This window comes from Drosophila subpulchrella, chromosome X, assembly GCF_014743375.2.
Source record: "Drosophila subpulchrella strain 33 F10 #4 breed RU33 chromosome X, RU_Dsub_v1.1 Primary Assembly, whole genome shotgun sequence".
In the NCBI taxonomy this organism is placed as follows: Eukaryota; Metazoa; Arthropoda; class Insecta; order Diptera; family Drosophilidae; genus Drosophila; species Drosophila subpulchrella.
The window spans coordinates 12740757-12759814 of record NC_050613.1 but is presented as its reverse complement, the minus strand read 5'-3'; the positions used below and the strand labels follow the sequence as shown (position 1 = coordinate 12759814).

The following is a 19058-nucleotide window of genomic DNA, read 5'->3' as shown; positions in this document are numbered from 1 at the left end:
AGCCAAAGAATTCCTGGTACTAGGAAAAACTGTGAAGAATTGGTCTATAATATTTAGTAATTTAAGGCTAAGGAAAAAGCCCTGCCATAAATCTTTAGGTGTTTATGGTCCATAAAAAAAATTATTGTACTCTTTTATGGTAGTTCGGAGAAGTCTTAAATCTAAGTAGTATTGCATCGTTTACCTTATTGAGAGATGTATAGATCATAGGCACTATATTTCTTATCGGTGTTGTATGGTTCTGAGTGAGCATCACTTATCTTGAACCACTGTGTACTCTGTTTTGATCGTCAGCATGGCCACCGACCTTTTCAGAATATACGGAACATGGGCCAGATTCCCCAACCTAGAGTGTCACAAAACCTAACCCACGGCGCCACCGCCACTGCCACGCCCACCAACGAACCGTCAAGCCCAGGAAACACACCTAAACGTGCGTTGTCAAAAAAATAAAAATAAAAAGACAAACAACCGAAGCGACCACAATCGCAACCAACGTAAATAATTTGTCTACGGATTTTAGTGCTTTACGACGGGCACTAGCCGAGCACAAACTTTAATCGTCAAACGGCAGACGAGCCACCCATTGGCCCCCCACACCCACCCACTGAACCACCGAACCACCTGGTAGCACCTTACCCAACATCATTTCCCCTTGATCTTGGGAGCTTACACCAACTGATCCTGTCATCGTGAAAAGTATTCACTGTCAATGCCAATGTCAATATGAAGAGCCCTTGATGAGATATGGAAATTTGAATTTTATAACCAATACCTATAGATATTATCAATTACAACACGTTTCTTTGTATACAAGAAATTTTCATAATCAGTTAAAAAGTAATCCATAAGTATTTATAAAATATTATGATCTTAACTGTTTACTGAAGATTTCATTAAAATTGCATAATACCAATAGGGTTCTGCTAAGATCATGGTGATTCCTTGGTATATCCCTCAATCAACATTTTTAAATAAGTAATTCTTTAAAAATATAGATAATATTAATTATAAATCGTTCGTTTTATATATGATCTGTGGTGCAGAATAATTGATATTTCTGTTCCGAAAGTCCAAAAAGGACCTCGTGACCCACTGTGCATTTGGAATACCTGCAAATGGACGAGGGAACCGAATCGCATCGAATGGGAATCGGGAACTCGATAGGTGAGAGTCGTGTAAGTGCAACTCAGAACCGCTGACACTTGACGATCAGAGTTGAGTTATCGCCTCGTTTTTTGCTCACGCTCCATATTTCGTATTCTCCCCCAATCGATTTGGATTTTGCGACTGTGGAAGAGCAGAGAAAGCTCAAGAGAGCATGGAGATGGAGGTAGCCGTAGCCCGGGGCATCGGATCGACTGGGGACAATGATAGTGTTGATAAGAAGTGCTTTGCACTGGATAGGAGTAAGCGAATCTTCTCGGATGTCTGGATCAGTCAACTGAAAGCCGAACGATTCTAAAATTGTATCTCCAAAATATTTTTTGATCAAGTGTTGATGGGAAATGATCTAGTTAAAAAATCAAATGTCTTAAATTTATTTGTGTATTAATCTGTGTACTGGAGAATTCAAGAAAAGTTTATCTAGTAGGTCTGGCATTATGCCCACTGTGCGCCGACGCAGCTTAGCGGTCGTAAAAAGCACAACTCACGATCATCGGAGATCTATAGTTTTCAGAGCAAAAAGTAGAGCAGTGCTGACAAACCTAGATTTTTAAAAAATCTAAACTCACATACACTTTGTAAAAACTATAATCGTATGTATATATAAGTTTGACATTAATTGCCTGATATTTATATGTCATTATATTTATAAATATAATCCAGAACATTAAAAAAGTATTTTTGATCAAATGTATTTTCTTAACTTCTTGTAAAATAGTTTCCCATACTTATTTATGGACGAAAAATCATCATGTCGATAAAATAATCTTAATTACTAGATCCACACCAAGTTCCCGGAAAATATATGTATATAATATTTAATGTTGGACGATTGCTTGAACTTCCCACGTCATTGATCGTGTTTGACCAACTCCCCCCATCCCCTGCGATGGGAGGGAACCCCCCAACAGATGGGTTTGCTCCTCAAATCAGAGCTGGGCAAATAGCACTCGACGAGGTGCTAAAATGTCCCATTTGTACTCGATCAGTGGAGCCTTTAATTGGAAAGATAAGCTACTGCGAAAAGTGCGATTTTTCGTTAAACAGAGATCCAGAGTGGGCCAAAACGAAAGAGAGAAACCGCTCAAGGCCCCGAATATTGGGCTGAATCGGAATAGCGGACACCTATTTAAATTGGCAACTGATTCATGGGTGCATTAGCCAATGTTGATAAGCATAATTAATTAATTACGCTGCAAGTACGAATGCTAGTCAGCTTTGATGTATCGACGGAACCGCCCCGGTCTTTCGCCTGTCATCGCAAAGTGGCCGCCACAAATCCAAGTGTATTTAAATAAATGCAAACGAATTGTAATTGATGGGACACCAGCCCCCGGGCCTCTAGAAATGTCTTGGATCCCGCCGGTTGGAACGCGGACAACCCAACATACATAAATGATCGATTCGCAGTTGACATTTGGTGATGATTTGGGCGCCCTTTCGTTTGGTTTAATCAATCATCCATGAGATTGATGGATAATGTGAAGAAATTCCTTCAAGGAACTGAGATGATCATAGATCATGTTTATAAGAAATGTGTCTTGCCCAAACCCCGACGAGTTACAAGAAAACTTGGCCAACAGAAACTAAATATCTGTAACTGACTTTGTTTTTAATAGTTTAGTACATATAACTGCTTTTTTGTATGGTTCGACAGAGTTCTTTACTGATTAAGTGATATTTACTATTTGATAAGTATTAGCCATAATATTGATTTTTTATATTTCTCTTTTTTTAAATCAATCAATCAACCAATCGGTTCTTCATCAGGCAAATATTCTAGCCCGAAAATGATTGATTACAAATTAAATCAAGGCATTACAAGACATGGTTCAAATAATGATCGTTTATTAAACTTGATAAACCAGTATTTGCGGTTGGGAGGTAATCGTAAAATAATATTGGTCTATTACAAAGAGTACATAAGTTTTTTAACTAGACGTAAAAAAAAAACAAGATTTATTAATGAGGCAGTTAGCGATGAATATCATTCTGAACTAGGAACCTTTTCGCAGAATCCACTTCTCTATTACCCATTGAACAAACTCTAAAAAGCGTGGTTTAAAGCCATCGATTCGGTGATTCGTTATTGGTCTCGTTTGGCGTATATTACAGGTATTTTAAATATCGGCTACAACTGCTATTACACAAAATGTACAATCGATTTGGGTAGTTGTGAAATGAGGGTCTCAGCTATTTTTACTGATCAGGTGGACTATGTTGCCGATCATCCGGCAGCCGTTCTTGTGGTGCAGCAGGTTAAGGCACGGGTCGCGAATCTTCTCCTCCAGCAGCTTGATCATCTCCGACCGCAGGCACTGCACCATCTCGGCGGTCTCGAGGTCGTGGGCCTTCAGGATAATCCAGCCGCTCTCCAGCAGGAACAGGAAGTCGCCGTCGTGAAGCTCCACCTTAAAGTCACTGCCGGCAAACAGGACCATGGCGATGAGTGGCAGCATCGAGCAGTCCCGGATGTAGATGGCGCTGGTGCGCACCTTCTCTTGGTAAACAAGGAAGGGCGCCTGGAAGACAGCCACATGCGAGTTGACAGACGACGGGTGAATCTTTACATAGCCATCGCCGCGCGTCTTGAAGCGCAAGTCCTGGTGGCTCGGCTCGCGTGGCACAGCACCGCCAGCCGTCTGGACGTAGACGCGCTCCGGCGTCATTATCTTTACGATGTTTGGATAGAGGGCGGCGCAAAGGAGCGAGGTCAGCAGCCTGTTGTTATCGCCGTTGTGATTCTGCTCCACACCTGCAGGAAATTAAATTTCGTATTATTTTGTAGGTTTCAAGGGAAAAAGGACAGCTGGGAAGCATACCTGTTAGTGTGAGAATATTGTCGCAGGCATTCTTGCGCCTCCGAGGCACATTGATGGGCACAAAGCCAATGGAAACGAGTAGCTCCAGGTACTGGTACTTAAGGTCGGCTATCGTCTCAAGCGTGTTCAGCGACAGAAAGTGCTCACTGGCGTAGTTCCTGCTGGCTGCATAGTTACCCCTACGCGCCACATCCAGCCATTTCTTTGGAATAAGAAATCAAAGATTATAAGAGTGGCTTTTTCTTTAGGGAATTTTAACTTACCCTGTACGCATTCAGCACGGTGAGGTGATCGCTGTTGCCCAGGGCAAACATCCTTTTGCACTTGTCCGCCTCCGTGCGCTTGCTCATGGGACTTACGAACGGCGACTTATTGCTCAGGCAGGCGGCGATGGTCAGTACGCTGTCTAGGCACTGGAAGATTGCCCCGTACAACATCAGCTTGCCAATGCGCACGTCCACAGGCAGGGCGGCGAGATGGTGACCCAGCGGCGTCAACTGGTCCTCCGCATCTAGAGCTCCCACATCCCTCAAACGTGTTAGCGCACCCAGAACACTATCCTCTGTGGGCGCCTCCAGGGTCTCCAGGAGAACCGAAAGCGTGTTGCGCGAGGCGAACGTCTGCAAGGTCTTGATCCGCAACACAATCTGCTCAAGCGGCACACGCTGGATCTCCGGCACCGGCTGGCCCAGAATGTGGTGGTTGTAGCGGTAACTGGTATACAGGTGAATGCACACTCCCGGCATCACGCGACCGGCACGACCCTTGCGCTGCTTGGCATTGGCACGGGAGACCCAGACCAGGTCCAGTGATTCCATATTACGGTTTGAGTCGAAACACTTCTCCTTCATCAGGCCGCAGTCTACCACGAAGACACAGTCGTCGATGGTCACCGAGGTCTCGGCGATGTTCGTGCTTAGCACAATCTTCCTTTTACCGGGTGGCGCCTTCTTAAATACCAGCGCCTGATCCTCGCCAGAGAGAGCAGAGTGCAAGGGAACCAGGATGAATTTGCCGGCACGTGGCGAGAAGAGGGCATTATCCATCAAAGAATCATGCACGGTTTGGATCTCCCCGAAGCCGGGAAGAAAGATGAGTATAGTTCCCTCGCGCGGCCAATCGTGGGAGCCTTCAACGATGTATTTAAGTACGGATTCGATCAGTTCCGGATTGATGGTCATTGGCTCCATCAGGTAAATACTCTTGCACGTGGGCTTGCTGTATTCTAAAAATGATAACAGAAGAAAATGTTAAGCTGTTGGTAAGCCACCGGAAGGCCCATTCAGCCACTTACCCGCATAACGCTGATAGATCTCGGCCAGAGTAAGTTTTTCATCCTTGATCTTCTTTCCTGGCGCCTGCCCGGAAGCCTGGACATCGGCGTACTCCAGCTCACGCTCCAGGACGTCCTGTTCATGTTTCTTCAGCTTACGGCAGTACTTGGTGTCATACTCCATGACGAAATCGCTCATCTCCACAATATCCTCCAGGAAGAGCTGCTGGACGGGAAAAGTGCGACCAGGAATGTCCAGCACGGGAGCTCCACCAAAGTAATCCGAAAAGAGAGTGGCATTTAGAGTGGCCGACATGAGGATTACTTTGAGATCCTTGCGTTCTTGCAACAAATTCTTCAAGATGAGCAACAAGAAGTCCGATTCCTCGGAACGTTCGTGCACTTCGTCCACTATGACATGGGTGACGCTGCCCAGCAGCGGATCGGAGGCCAGGCGGCGCAACAGAATGCCCGTGGTGCAGAAGCTGAGGCGCGTGCTCTGCGACACCTTGTTCTCCAGCCGTATCTGGTAGCCCACCAGCTGACCAATGCGATCCAGCCGCTCGGCAGCCACACGCTCCGCCACTCCGATGGCCGAAAGACGTCGTGGCTGCGTGCAAATGATCTCCACGTGGGGCAAGTTCTCCCTCGCCGGCAGTTGGAGGGAGCGGAAAAACCAATTGTCTAGGATGAACTGTGGCACTTGGGTACTCTTTCCGCAACCCGTTTCACCGGATATGACCACCACAGGCGAGCTTTCGATTAGCGCCAGTATACGTTCAATTTCGGCGAACGCTGGCAGCTGTTTCCGGCCATCAATGACCTTCTGGTAGCGCTCTTCCTTTCGCCGCTCCACGAACTGCTGCAGCAGGCGACGATTCTCCCGGCTCTGCGCCTCCACATTCCGCTGATGGCCTCCATCATTTCGCGACGTTTGCCCACGGGCGTAATGCGTTGGCTTTGGCGCCTGCTGATCCAAACCATTCTGATCGGCGCCACCGCCCTCTGGTTCGTCGTGGAATATTGAGCGCTTGGGCGAGGGAAAAGGTGACGTGTCCAGACGACCGGATAGCTGTTCATTGGACTGCAACAGGTCGCAGATGCTGTACACACACGGAATGCCATCGCGGCAGATCTCTCTAGCTTCTTTGTACAGGTGGCGGGCGTAGCGAAGGCGCAGCTCGTGCGGGATGTCGTGGCAGGTGGTTTTCAGGTATACAAAGGGTGCCTCATATGGATAGCGGCTGCCCGGCGGGAAGCGCACCTCCACATGGAACCACAATTCGTTGTCGTTCTCGTCAACGCTGTCTGAAAGAGGAGACTTACTTAGAATAAAATATATAAAGCTAAGCCCGCATAGACCACTCACCCTTCTTGGCAATGTCCGCTTCCGTGGGCTGCGGTGGCAGGTGGGCGAACCGGCACTTGGGGCCGAACTTGCATGTGCCGTCGCGGTCAAAGTTGCGACACCGCTGCGGTGCCTTCTTCTTCTTGTCCAGCGCCGCCTGGGCAGCGGCAGCAGCAGCTGCCAGGACCGCCTCCCTGGCTTTCCGCACCTCCGAGGGACTGTGGGCAAGCAGGTGATCGATGCGGAACTTGAGATTCCACACCCGATTCGCCTCGCGCTCCTCGTATGCCTGATCGTAGATGGATTCCAGGGCCTCCTTCTCCTCGGCGCGCATGTCCAGCAGTTCCTGCTCGCCGGGTGGCTCGAGGGTCAGCTGCTCCTCCTCGGGAATCCTCATGTAGCGTCGGTAGAGTAGCAACAGGGCGGCCTCTGTGTCGCCGGAGCAGTGCTCATAGGCCTCCAAGCAGTGGACAGCCTGGAAGCCATAGTTCTCCAGCTTGGCCAGGGCATAGCGACGCAGGCGATCCCCATCGCTGTCGTTGCCGCCACGCGAGGAGCTCACGCCCTGGACACTCTGGACGACCAGGGTGCCGCGATCCTGCCAGTACGAGTGTTTCACGCCGTGGCCGCCGCGTCCGCGATCCTTGTACTTGCTGATGTCGTCCAGCTGGAAGTCGGGCCCATGGATCTGGCGCAGCGTGTCCATGGTCATCTGGCGGGACTCGTCGTTCAGCCGGAGGACGTGCAGCTCCGTTTTCCGGGACTTGTTGTCCGCCGCCTGTGATTTCGGCACCGCGGGCACGTTGCTTTTTTGGGCGAGAAGAGGATTTCGAATGTCAGTCGGATGTGGTCATTTACGGGGCTGGCGCAGGGCATACTCACGTGGTGCGGATGTCGCTGGGGCTGCGCAGGAAGCAGTCCTCCATGTGCTGTCGCGAGGATTCGTCCATGGCCACCGGAAAATGGCAAAAGTAAATCAGGTAAATTTCACAACAAACGCCTAACAGTGCTGGCAGGTTGCCAGTGGCAACTCTGGCTTTCCAACGGCAGCTATTTTTAATTATAAAATTATCTAGATTTTATTTCTTGCCAAGTTTATGTTTAAGTTGACAAAAACAGTGAACATAAAAATATATATTACTTGTTAAAATTTAAATAGCATATTTTAAACCTGAAAGCAATCAAAGAATATGAGAAAATCAAAAACCAATTTTCAACATTATCTAATCTGGCTATAAAGTAGCTGAACGTACGACGCCAAATCTAGCGCTGGTACGACCAGACGCCAATCGAACGTTATCGGTGGAGAAATTGGATAGCCGCTAAACTATCGATAGACAATCGCAATCAAAATAATTTTGACGCTGGTTAAATTGGCATTTGGTTGAAATCACTTTTAATTCGGTTGTCATTTTGCTATAATACTAGTAAATAAAGGTTTAAATATATTACATTTTTAGCTAAAAATAGATTTTATTCCTTTTTTCCATGCAGTTGCATAATACTCTAGAACTGAAAGAATTAAAGACATAAGACCATCAAATAAATCTGCCAACCAATTGATCAAGCAACCTTTTAAAAATGTTAAGTTAATTACTATTCCCAGTTAGTAGCATAGCTATGCCCCCATTTAAACTCAGTTTTAAAATGTTATCGGTCTGTAATTAGAGGGTTTCCAGGGTTTCTCTTCAAGACGAAACCAGACCGCAACTGGGGCCGAAAGGGTTTAAAATGGTCCGAAAGTGTTTTCTTTGTGGGAAATTAATGATTTTTTCGCCTAGAGTTTGGCATAGCTTCCAGAACTCAGACGGCGCCCATGGTCCTTCGTTTCAGCCTGGATCGAGTCCTCGATCTTGTCGTCATCGTTGCTATCGTCCAGATCCTCTACGTCCTTGGTGTCCTCCATGTCCATGTCATCGACTCCCTCGATGTCCTTCACGTCCTCGTCGTCTTTCATGTCCTCAACGCGCTTGCTGTTCATGTAGTCGTTGAGGTCCAAGACGTCCTTGATGTCCATCTCCATGTCCATGTCATCAGCGCCCTCAAGGCGCTCAATGTCCTCTACGTCCTGGACGCGCTCGACGGCCTCGTCTTCCTCGATGTAATCTACGTCATCGACGTCTTCGACGCATTCCATGTCCTCGACGCATTCCGTGTCCTCGACGCATTCCATGTCCTCGACGTTCTTAGGATCCACGTCATCCTTACTGTCCTTGATGTCCTCAGCCTGCTCGCCGTCTATGAAATCCTTGAGGTCCAAGACGTCCTTGATTTCGTCGTAGTCCACGATGTCCGTTATGCCAGCGAATGCCAGCTCGACGAGATTCGGGGCATCCGTTCCACACGAAACAAAGGACGGTGGCGCCAGGGAGAAACTTTGATAGTTCCGGGCGGCCAGCGGATCATAGGTTAGCCTGCGATTGCGATTTTTGGTGGTCAGCAGCCTGAAGTACTTGAAGAAATTCGCGGCAAACTTCAGATTGGCCTCGAAGTCGCACCAAACGAGCTTTTCGATCGGAATCTCTATCGGTATCTGCAGAAGATGAAGGCAGTCCTGCAACAACGAGAAGTTCTTCCTGAAGTCGGCTACAGCGTTTGTCGCGATAATCACATCCTTCATTGGCACGACATCTTCGAAAATCAGGTCCAAGAGCTGACAGTAGATCGCGCCAGAGGAAAGTTCCTCGATGCACTGGATGTCAGTCTCCAGGGTCTCATTGACCCACTTGCGTATTGTGGCCGAGATTCGCATATAGGCACTCTCCTTCGCGCTTAACTCGGCGTTCTCCATTGTTGGTTCGACAATTTTCGATATCTTATTACTTAGAAAAACAAATTTATATATTTAACTTTTGCAAAACGTATCGAAAATATATCTAAAAACCAGAAGATTATTTCTTTTTAGACTTTTGTGTCTGCACTCAACTGAGTAAAGTAAAAGAATGAACAAATTGGAATCCTTTCGGTGTTAGGTTCTGATTTCCTTTCCGCACGCCTACTTTGTGAGGGTTTTTTGATAAATTTTGTTTTTTACGAAATGTGTAAACACTTTTATCATAGTAGGCTATTGCAGGGTTAGGTTGTCTACTTTGTCGGGATTTCTAAACTTACTTTACAAATGCCTACCATGATAAAAAGTGCTTACACTTTTTTTCTTAGTCACATTTATTCAAAAATCCCTGACCAAGTAGGCGTGCGAAAAGGAAATCAGAACCTAACACTGAACAGATTCCAATTTGTTCATTCTCATACTTAACTCTCTGCGGTGCGAACACAAAAGCAAACACAAATATTCCTTTTGATTTTAGTAATATTTTCGATACGTTTTGCAACATTCCAAAAATAAATTTCATCTACTAAGTAATAAGATATCGAAAATTGTCGAGCCAACAATGGAAAACATCGAGTTGACCGCCAAGGAGAGAGCCTATATGCAAATATCTGCTATAATACGCAAGTGGGTGAACGATACCCTTAAGACTGACATCCAGTGCATCGAGGAACTTTGCTCTGGCGCGATCTACTGCCAGCTTTTGGACCGGATTTACGAGAATGTCGTGCCACTGAGGGCTGTGATTTTCGCGACAAACGCAATATCCGACTTCAGGATGAACTTCGTGTTGTTGCAGGAATTACTGTATGATATGCAGATACCGATTGAAATCCCAATCGAAGACCTCGTTTGGTGCGACTTCGAGGCCAATCTGAAGTTTGCCGCGACTTTCTACAAATACTTCAGGCTGCTGACCACCAGGAATCCGCACTGCAGGCAAAGCTACGATCCACTGGCCGCCCGGAACTACAGAATATTCTCCATGGCACCACCGACCTTTGTTTCGCGTGGCACCGATGCCCCGAATGTCGTCGAGCTGGCATTCGCTGGCATGCCGAACATCGACGACTATGAGGACATTAAGGACGTCTTGGAACTCAAGGACTACATGAACAGCAAGCGCGTGAAGGACATCGAGGGAGTCGATGACATGGACATGGAGATGGACATCAAGGACCTCAAGGACTACATGAACAGCAAGCGCGTTAAGGACATGAAGGACGACGAGGACGTGAAGGACATCGAGGGAGTCGATGACATGGACATGGCGGACACCAAGGACGTAGAGGATCTGGACGATAGCAACGATGACGACAAGATCGAGGACTCGGTCCATGGTGAAGCGAAGGACTATGGTCGCCATCTGAATTCTGAGAGCTATGTCATACCCTAGGGGAAAAAAGCATTAATTTCCCACAAAACAAAACCCTTTCGGACCATTAAAAACCCTTTCGGCCACAGTTGCGGTCTGCTATCTTTTTGGAGAGAGTGCCGGAAATCCTTCAATTACAGACCGATAACATTACATAATCGAGTTTAAATGGGGGGATGGATATGTTACTAACTGGGAATAGTAATTATCTGAAAACATTTTTAATAGGTTGTCTAATCTATTGGTTCCATTGAGAAGATAGGGCAATTTAATGGACTTTGAATTCTGGCAGTTTCTGGCTGTTTGGCAGTTTCATTTTGATAATTCAAAATGGAACCAAATACAAATTATGTTATCGTAAATGTTAATAAAAACCAGAAAAATATTTTTGTTTTTTACTTTTGTGTATGCATTCATTTGGGATAAGTTCTGATTTCCTTTTCGCACGCCCACTTTGTCAGGGTTTTTTAGGAGGTGTTTTTGTTTGAAAATCGTTGGGTTCTGGTCGTAAATTTGTATTTACTCTTATGAGATATCCACTCTAATTCAGCGCTGCGCGATTTCTATGGCACCCTCGATAATGAACTTATAATAAAATTTTATTTATTTATTGTTTTTATTTTATTAATTGCCGCACACTGTATATGCCAACTTATCGATGTGTGTGTTCCTCTGTGTTGACTACATGCGTCATCCCATGTAGAAGATTTTTTTCTGATTAAAGGGGAGATTAAGATCTAGGATTTTACAGGTTAGCTATACATTTTGACTTAAATTTGCATCTATTGATTAACCATACTATTTTGGTCAGGTGTTTGTAAACTAGAAAACCGGATGTCGGTTGGGGCTCATCAGCTGGGGGTAATTCAAATTTCAAATCGAAATTTTGCGATCTTTAAGAGGTCCTGGAAGTATTTGGAACCGAATTTTTCAAAATCGTTTTTTTAATGGACAACTGCTCTATAACACGGTTCAAACCAAATTTTTTCCATTTGGATTGGGCGGAAATCGTTAACTATTTTATAGAAATTAGAATCAGAAACATTTTTATCATAGTAGGCATTTTTATCAAGCCTACTTTGTCAGGATATTTGGAAAACGATGATTTTCTAACAAAAAAGGGGGAAAAACTTTTAGCATAGTAGGCCTGGCGAAATACGGTTAACATGCCCGGAGGCCGGGCCCTATATCGTCAGTAAGTTCCTAACACTCTAAGTGAGCACGTCGGAATCTCCACTAAATTTTTTTTCGTTTATTTCGGGGTATTTTTTTTGTATTCCGATTTGTAAGAAATTGTCGCGAGATAACTTTGGTAAATTTCGGTTTCCGTTTTTTTTTTTCACCAAAACATTGCTGTGAAAGGTGGGTACCGGTGTGCGGTAACGCTCAGTGAAATAAGGCCGAAAAAAAGCACAGGGTTGTATTTCACCGGGCGTTATATCACTGTGCGTTTTTTTTTTATCGGGCGTTATTTCACTGTGCGTTGTTTTCCGGGGGCGTTATTGCATGCAACCGCGGTGTAAAAGTTTGCTGATACCCATCGTATGTACCATCTCTTCATCGCCAGATCGTCATCGAGATGGTTAACCGACTGACGGAGCAGCTGGTGGAGGCCAAGTCCAAGTGCTCGGACTACCGCAAGGCCGTGAAGTTGAATGCCTGGGGCAGCGATCTGGAGGACATCACCATCTGTCTCCGCATGCCGCGCCTGGAGGTCCTTGCACTGAGTGTTAACAAGATCAATACCCTGAGTAGTCTGCAGAATTGCCACAAGCTGAAGGAGCTGTATCTGCGCAAGAACGAGATTCCGAGCTTTGAGGAGCTCAACTATTTGTCCAATGCCCATTCCTTGACCTCCCTGTGGCTGGATGACAATCCATGCGCCGTGGCCGCCGGCTCCAAGTATCGGGCATGTGTGCTCCGCAAGCTGCCGCAACTGAAGAAGCTGGACAACGTGGATGTCAGCGAGCAGGAGCGCCAGGCCGCCCTGAAGCAGGAGTACTATCCGGCTCCAAAGAGTGCGATCAGTTCGCCGGCCACTGAGGTGGGTGCCAACAAGCTGAAAGTCACCAACTCGAGCTCCGGCTCGCCATCCAGTTCCAGCTCCAGCGCCAAGGCCTGTCGCGAGCGGATCGAGCGGGAGGAAGAACTGGAGCGGCAGGAGATGGAGCGCCGCAGGGAGCGTCAGCGGGAACAGCAGGAGCAGCGCCAGCTGCGCCAGCGGGATAGCTTCGATGGCCTGCCGATGCAGATGCAGGAGTTGGCCAAGCCGAACCGAAGTGCCGGCGGAGATGCTGCCGAGTTGGAGGGAGGAGCCTGCCTGTCCAGGACCCCATCGGGGCCGCGTACAATTGCAGGAAGTGATCACATGCGCATGGCGCCCAACTATCAGCAGGGACATCAGGGTCACCTGGGACACCAGGGACACCAGGGACACCTGGGCCACCAGGGACGGCTGACTCCGCAGGCTGCTACCCAGGGCTATCGTGCGAATTCCAGCCCTGCAGCCACAGCAGCCGCTGCCGCCTTGTTGGGCCATGGCCGCATGGATTCCATGGATGGCAGGCGCCGTGATCTCGTCGATAACATGGCCAACGGAGGTGGAGTGACCAGTGTATCGGCACAGTCGCCGGTGGCCACCACATCCTATTATGCTGGAAATGCTGGGAATTCCGAGGAGCGACGCTACCGCCAGAATAGCAACCTGCTATCGGCCACCCTGTGCCTCATCCGCGAAATGGACGCACCCACTCTGGAGACCCTCAGCCGTGCCATTCACGATCAAGTGACCAGCCAGACGATGAACTACTAACTTTGCTCATCGCTGGCTGTTAGTTTCCGTTTACAATTGAATATTTTCCAAATTTGTTTAGTGTTCAGAAGTCGACGCACCTTCATTTCGGGTCACACGGAACCATTGGACATTTCCTATAGGGTGAGATGCTAAAGGAACGACGTCCCCCTGATAGCTTAAATACCAAGAGAGATTCCCATAAGACGTGCGACTTTTTTTTGGACCTCTAGTACGAGTTTGTACGTTTTACTAATGATAATAAAAGAGTGTCGTCTAAAATGGTGTTTATACTTAGGGATCTAAGTAGAGAAAATTACCTAGCGTTTCATTAAAACATATGATTGATAATTAATTAATTAAACATTTTTAATTGACTTACTTTTACTACTTACTACTCAGATTATGGATTTAGCTTTCTTTGTTTTTAATATTATACATTTTATATTTTTATATTTCTTTATACTGATTGCTTATTACAATTAACATTTAATCTAAGAATAATTTATTATTATTTTTATTTAAGTTAAGACTACGTTTCTTTATATCATCAAGTAATTTTAAGTCATTTTTATTAAGTAAACTATGATAACACTTATTTCTAATTGTTTAAAGTATTTATATTTCCTTATATTCTATTGTCTATAAAAATTTCGATTTAAAGATAATTTGTGGGGATCTTTTAGTAAAATTTTTAACATCATATACCAACTAATTAATAAAACTATTTAAGCCAGTGGCAACTCATTAGGAAATCCTTCGAATGTGCCCGTCATTTGTCTCGTTAATCACTGTCGCAAGATGAGCTCGTGGCGTCTTTGGCCAGATGAGTTTGGTTTTGCAACTACCAGGAAATCTCTGGCCGCGATCATGATAGAGATATGGCCACCAGGTAAACACTGCGACTTTTCCGGCTTACAACAAAGGGCGACTCTTGGCAGTCGTAAACGGAGTTACATGCCACATAGGAATAGGAATGGCAACTCTGCATGGGTCCGTCGTTGGTTTGTTTGTTTGATTTTCGTTTGTTTTTTGTCACCGACACCAGGCGACATGTGAGCCCGGAAAAAGATAGGAAAACAGACACCTCGTCTTCTCCTTCAGCCCTCCGTCTCAAACAATTAAAAGCCAGTTAGGTGAATTTCTCGAAAGGGCGGGCCAAGACGAAGATGTTCGAGAAGAAGACACTGGAATTTGTGAATTTGATTTATAGAAAATGTTTTTTTTTTATAAAATTCTCAAAATATTCGAATCAAGGAAAAGCATAGTAAAAAATATCACAATATGTCTTTTTATAATTACATCTTATTTCACAATAAAGTGGTTTAAATGGATTTGGATTGTGTATAAATGCTTTCACTTAGAATTTCTGAAAATCAAACTATTTTTAAGAGAAATTTTTTTTAAGTTTGGCACTTATCGAATTAAAAATATTATTTTTTTTACAGATAAGATTTTATATTTTGTCATATTTCCAAAACCATTACTTCTTACACAACTAATTTAATAAATCATGAAGCAGACTTTTATATTACATTTTCTTTCTTCTTTCTTTCAAGTCTTTCTATCTTAATATTTTTCTCAGTGTTCATTTGTTTTTAATGTTTGGTGTTGGTTTGGCTAGAGACGAGTTGGGCTTAAACATTGTAAGCGATTTCCTTCTAATGACAATTCTTACATCTAAATTTATTCGTTGGCCGGCTACATTTTTATGGCCTCCATTTAAGGGGAACTCACTTAATGATCTCGTTTCGCTCGGGCTTTAATTTTCACTTAGTCGCTTTGAAGTGCGCCAAAAGTGAGCGAGTTCAGCGAATTTTGTGAACCGTGTTTCGGAAATGGTTAATGTACCCCAACCTAATATGTATTAACATTTACATTGGTTTGGACACTAAAGCGTTGGGAATGGATAATACATTTTAGGTTTAAATATATAAAAATGAACATTTAACTGAGCAAATCTTGAAGTTTTACCTCTTGCTGATATTATAGCTCTATATCTTTAATCAATCTTTAGTATTTCTAATTATTTGTGTATACTTTTTTAAATTTAACAATTTAACACCAGAAGTTACGTTTTATATTTTTATCATATCAAGTTCATCCATTATCGAAAAATAATTGGCAATAATTACAATATTTACTATAAAATGCTTGTAAACTTCTTTTGCATATTGTGGGTCTTATCAAAATGGAACTTAAAAATGTGGAAATGTTAATTTTAAAGGTTTCTAAAAAAGATTTCTTGCAACTAATAACACACTATATGCAAAGAGATATAAAAAAAATCTATAAAAATGCATCAAGCGACTACAATACTTAAAATGAAAATGCTCTTATAATTTTTTTCAGATTTTCCATCATTAACATGGGTAAAAATCTTGAGCATTGCAACTATAATTGCCAAGTCAGTCGCATTTTGAAGACACGATGTTCCCGCCGATTGACCCCCACTTATAATGCCGAGTCACGCACACGGCGACGTTGGAACCGAAGACATTGAACCTTGAGACATGAAAAGCCCGGGTCGAGGGGAAATCTTTTCGCACATACGCTTAAAATCGCATTCGAATTATGCGCATACTTGAGGGCTTATGAAAATGTCAGATGGCAAGTGGAAAATGCAGCGGCCCAAAATGAAAATTAGTCAACTTAAAGACGGCAATTTGGCATCGGATCTGCGCAACTTCCAGCGAATGCAATGGGGGAGTAGTAGGTATACCATATATATATATATACATATATAGATGGTAAATAAGATGGTGTTTTCTGGGCCTGGGAGATTCGGCGACTCGGAGACAGCGACGACCTTTAATGGCGGCATTGTGTGCTAAACAGCCTCGGAGTTTCCAGCTCCAAAATGGGAGATTTCTGGGTATAAGAAAAAAGTCGAAGAAAAAGAAGCCCCCGACGCGTTGGCGGTGGCAAATTCTCACGCTCGGCAAACGTTCCATTGTTCCCACAATTTTCCATTCATTCGGTTTGCTCGCGATCTGCTCCTACTTAGTAATAAGTTTTGCCCGGAATAAGAAAAACATACGCCCCATACCCCAGAGGAAACCCTCTCTCTCTTTCATTGGGCTGTCATCGTCATCATCATCGGGGCCTATAGCTATAGCCATGAACATCACATCACATCACCGTCCTCTTTGCCGGGGTAATGAGTCGGTTTTATATGGGGTTAGTAAGTACGTGGAACTCTTTCCTATATACTCACGTCTGCATGTACAGCGGGCACTTGTTTGTGGCCACTTGCAACGCGATCCCATGAAAAGATCCAAATCGGATCACTTGATGGTCGATTGTCTTGCTGACACCCCGTGTAAAACCTCTTCTACGTCGGCTATGGAAATTTAATTAAGAGTCTGGGACTCATTGCAGACGCTACGATAAAACTTCCAAATGGGCAATAAGAATTTACGTCATTCATGCGATTAAAAATTCATGAATGTTATAGTACTAACAAGGGGACTAAAAGCGCATTTGAACTCAATATGATGGTCATACCTACCAGAATTACTTAAGAACATTATTAGAATTTCTCTTATATCACTAAAAATAACCAAATTCCTGGGCTCAAATAAATATTATAGAGTATTTTAATTTAAATGCTTAATTAATGGTATTCTTTTTTTGGATTTTACTAAATATTCAATGTTTTTGTTTTAATCGTGTCAATTGAAGACCTAGTTACAATACAAAGTTCCGTAAAAATTTCTTAAATTGGTATGCGGTAAAGCTTATTAACCCAGATCATATCGCATTATCGTGACTGAGTTCTGTTAACACAAAGAAAACGAGTCTATCTCACGGTATTCACACACGGTGACACATTTATATAGGCGTTCGTATCATTAACGTCACACGTCTATGTCTAATCACTTTCATTACGATCACGATCATCTGAATCTCCACTTCCTAAGTTTATGACATGAGCACGTCTGCTCGCTTTGGGACCGGGTAATCGCAAATAGCCGCCAAGAAGTGTTGTCCAACTTACTTGCGGCCATAAAAAACTCGGTCCCAGTGCGTAATCCGTAATGTTTGCTCCCTTCTCTGGGCCCGGTCAACTAACATGCGATCTGTCCCCGAACCGAACCGTCATTAAAACGTCGAGTTGGCCCTTGCACGCTCGCAATATAACCCCCACATTCACGCCCACCAGTGCTGTCAGCTATATAAGGCTAATATAATATATTATATTATTGTATATATTTTCTTAAAATGTAGCTTATATTCTGTTCAAATATTTGTATTTTATATACTACTTTAATTTCTAAAAATGTGAGAGCTCTTACCATAACTTGAGATATATGTATCCTTCGTTTACCATCTGTTTAAGCTTTCTTCTCTGGTTTTATTTTCAAAGATCAAACATTTTTTCAATTTTAATCATAAATTTCAGGTATAGTAGGTATTATATAAGTTCTTATATAAGTTTTGAAATATTTTTTTTCCAAATTGATCGGGAAAATAGCTAGTCTGGCATCATCTGACCCCTGCTTTTGTCGCTCGGTTTACATGCACCAACCACCTTTGCTTCTGTTTCTGCTTCTTCCGCTACCTTTCTCCGTCATTCTGCTCGGTTTTTTGCGCATGCGCCCCCAAGACACCAAAGTCGACAGAGACATTAATGTACAGTGGGATCGAAAACAAAGAAAAATGCATAAAATTTTAAACCTTTTTGAATTGTCTTTCTTATTTTAAATTTCATATAGTAAAACAAATGTCCGAAATTAATTCGAAAATCGTCTTTTGTAGGAAAAATTGTCATGAATACTTTCTAACATATGTAAATAAAATATGTTTTACCAAAATTTACTAAAATGAGAATATTAAATTAAAGTCCACAACCATAAAATTAGAATTTTTACAATGTTTGAACTGAATGAAATGTTTTGAAAAACGGATTCTTATCCTTGGATTCAGAAAAGTATCTTTGAGATTTTAGCCTCTTAAAAACATCTAAAGTCTAAAAGCATATCTTTATAGCTCTGGAAATTTGTTTTTTTCAGAGCTTAGGAACTGTGCTGGATTATCTGTAGAATTTCCCAGCACATAATACATATTCCTTTACTTTCTCAAGTGATTAAAACAAACCACTGTGCGACGGTGGCAGAGAAAAAGGCCGAGATCGCGACGAAGACAGGGTCTTCGAGGTTGGCTTTCCGTCGAGCTGCTCTGCGTTTGCTCAGTCGACTTCCGTCACGATTCGCGTTCGGACGTGCGTCGAGCGGTTAACAACCAGACTACCCAACTACCCAGAAAAAACCAACCCATTTTACCAAGAAAACGAAAACGGAAGGTCGAAAACCGGGAAGAAAATTGTATAAATACCACGATATATTTTTTTTCGTATTTTGTTTATGTTCCGAGTTCCGTTGTGTGTTTTGTTTTGAACATATTTTTTGTGTTGACGGTGGTGTATTTGCTGGCTGTTTTTTTTTTGTTT

At 43.8% G+C, this 19058-nt stretch overlaps 2 protein-coding genes across 2 annotated transcripts; one reads left to right on the top strand and one right to left on the bottom strand.

Annotated features, from left to right (window-relative positions):
* Positions 1-3222: 3222 nt before the first annotated feature.
* Positions 3223-7645, bottom strand: LOC119558035 (putative ATP-dependent RNA helicase DHX57). The gene is made up of 6 exons (XM_037871179.1): positions 7493-7645; positions 6632-7416; positions 5284-6570; positions 4253-5214; positions 3990-4191; positions 3223-3922 (listed from the first exon to the last, which is right to left on the bottom strand). The coding sequence occupies exons 1-6, from the start codon at positions 7558-7560 to the stop codon at positions 3357-3359; spliced, it is 3870 nt and encodes a 1289-aa protein (XP_037727107.1). The 5' UTR covers positions 7561-7645; the 3' UTR covers positions 3223-3356.
* Positions 7646-12021: 4376 nt separating this feature from the next.
* Positions 12022-13888, top strand: LOC119558038. The gene is made up of 2 exons (XM_037871186.1): positions 12022-12177; positions 12383-13888. The coding sequence occupies exon 2, from the start codon at positions 12395-12397 to the stop codon at positions 13625-13627; it is 1233 nt and encodes a 410-aa protein (XP_037727114.1). The 5' UTR covers positions 12022-12177; positions 12383-12394; the 3' UTR covers positions 13628-13888.
* Positions 13889-19058: the final 5170 nt, after the last annotated feature.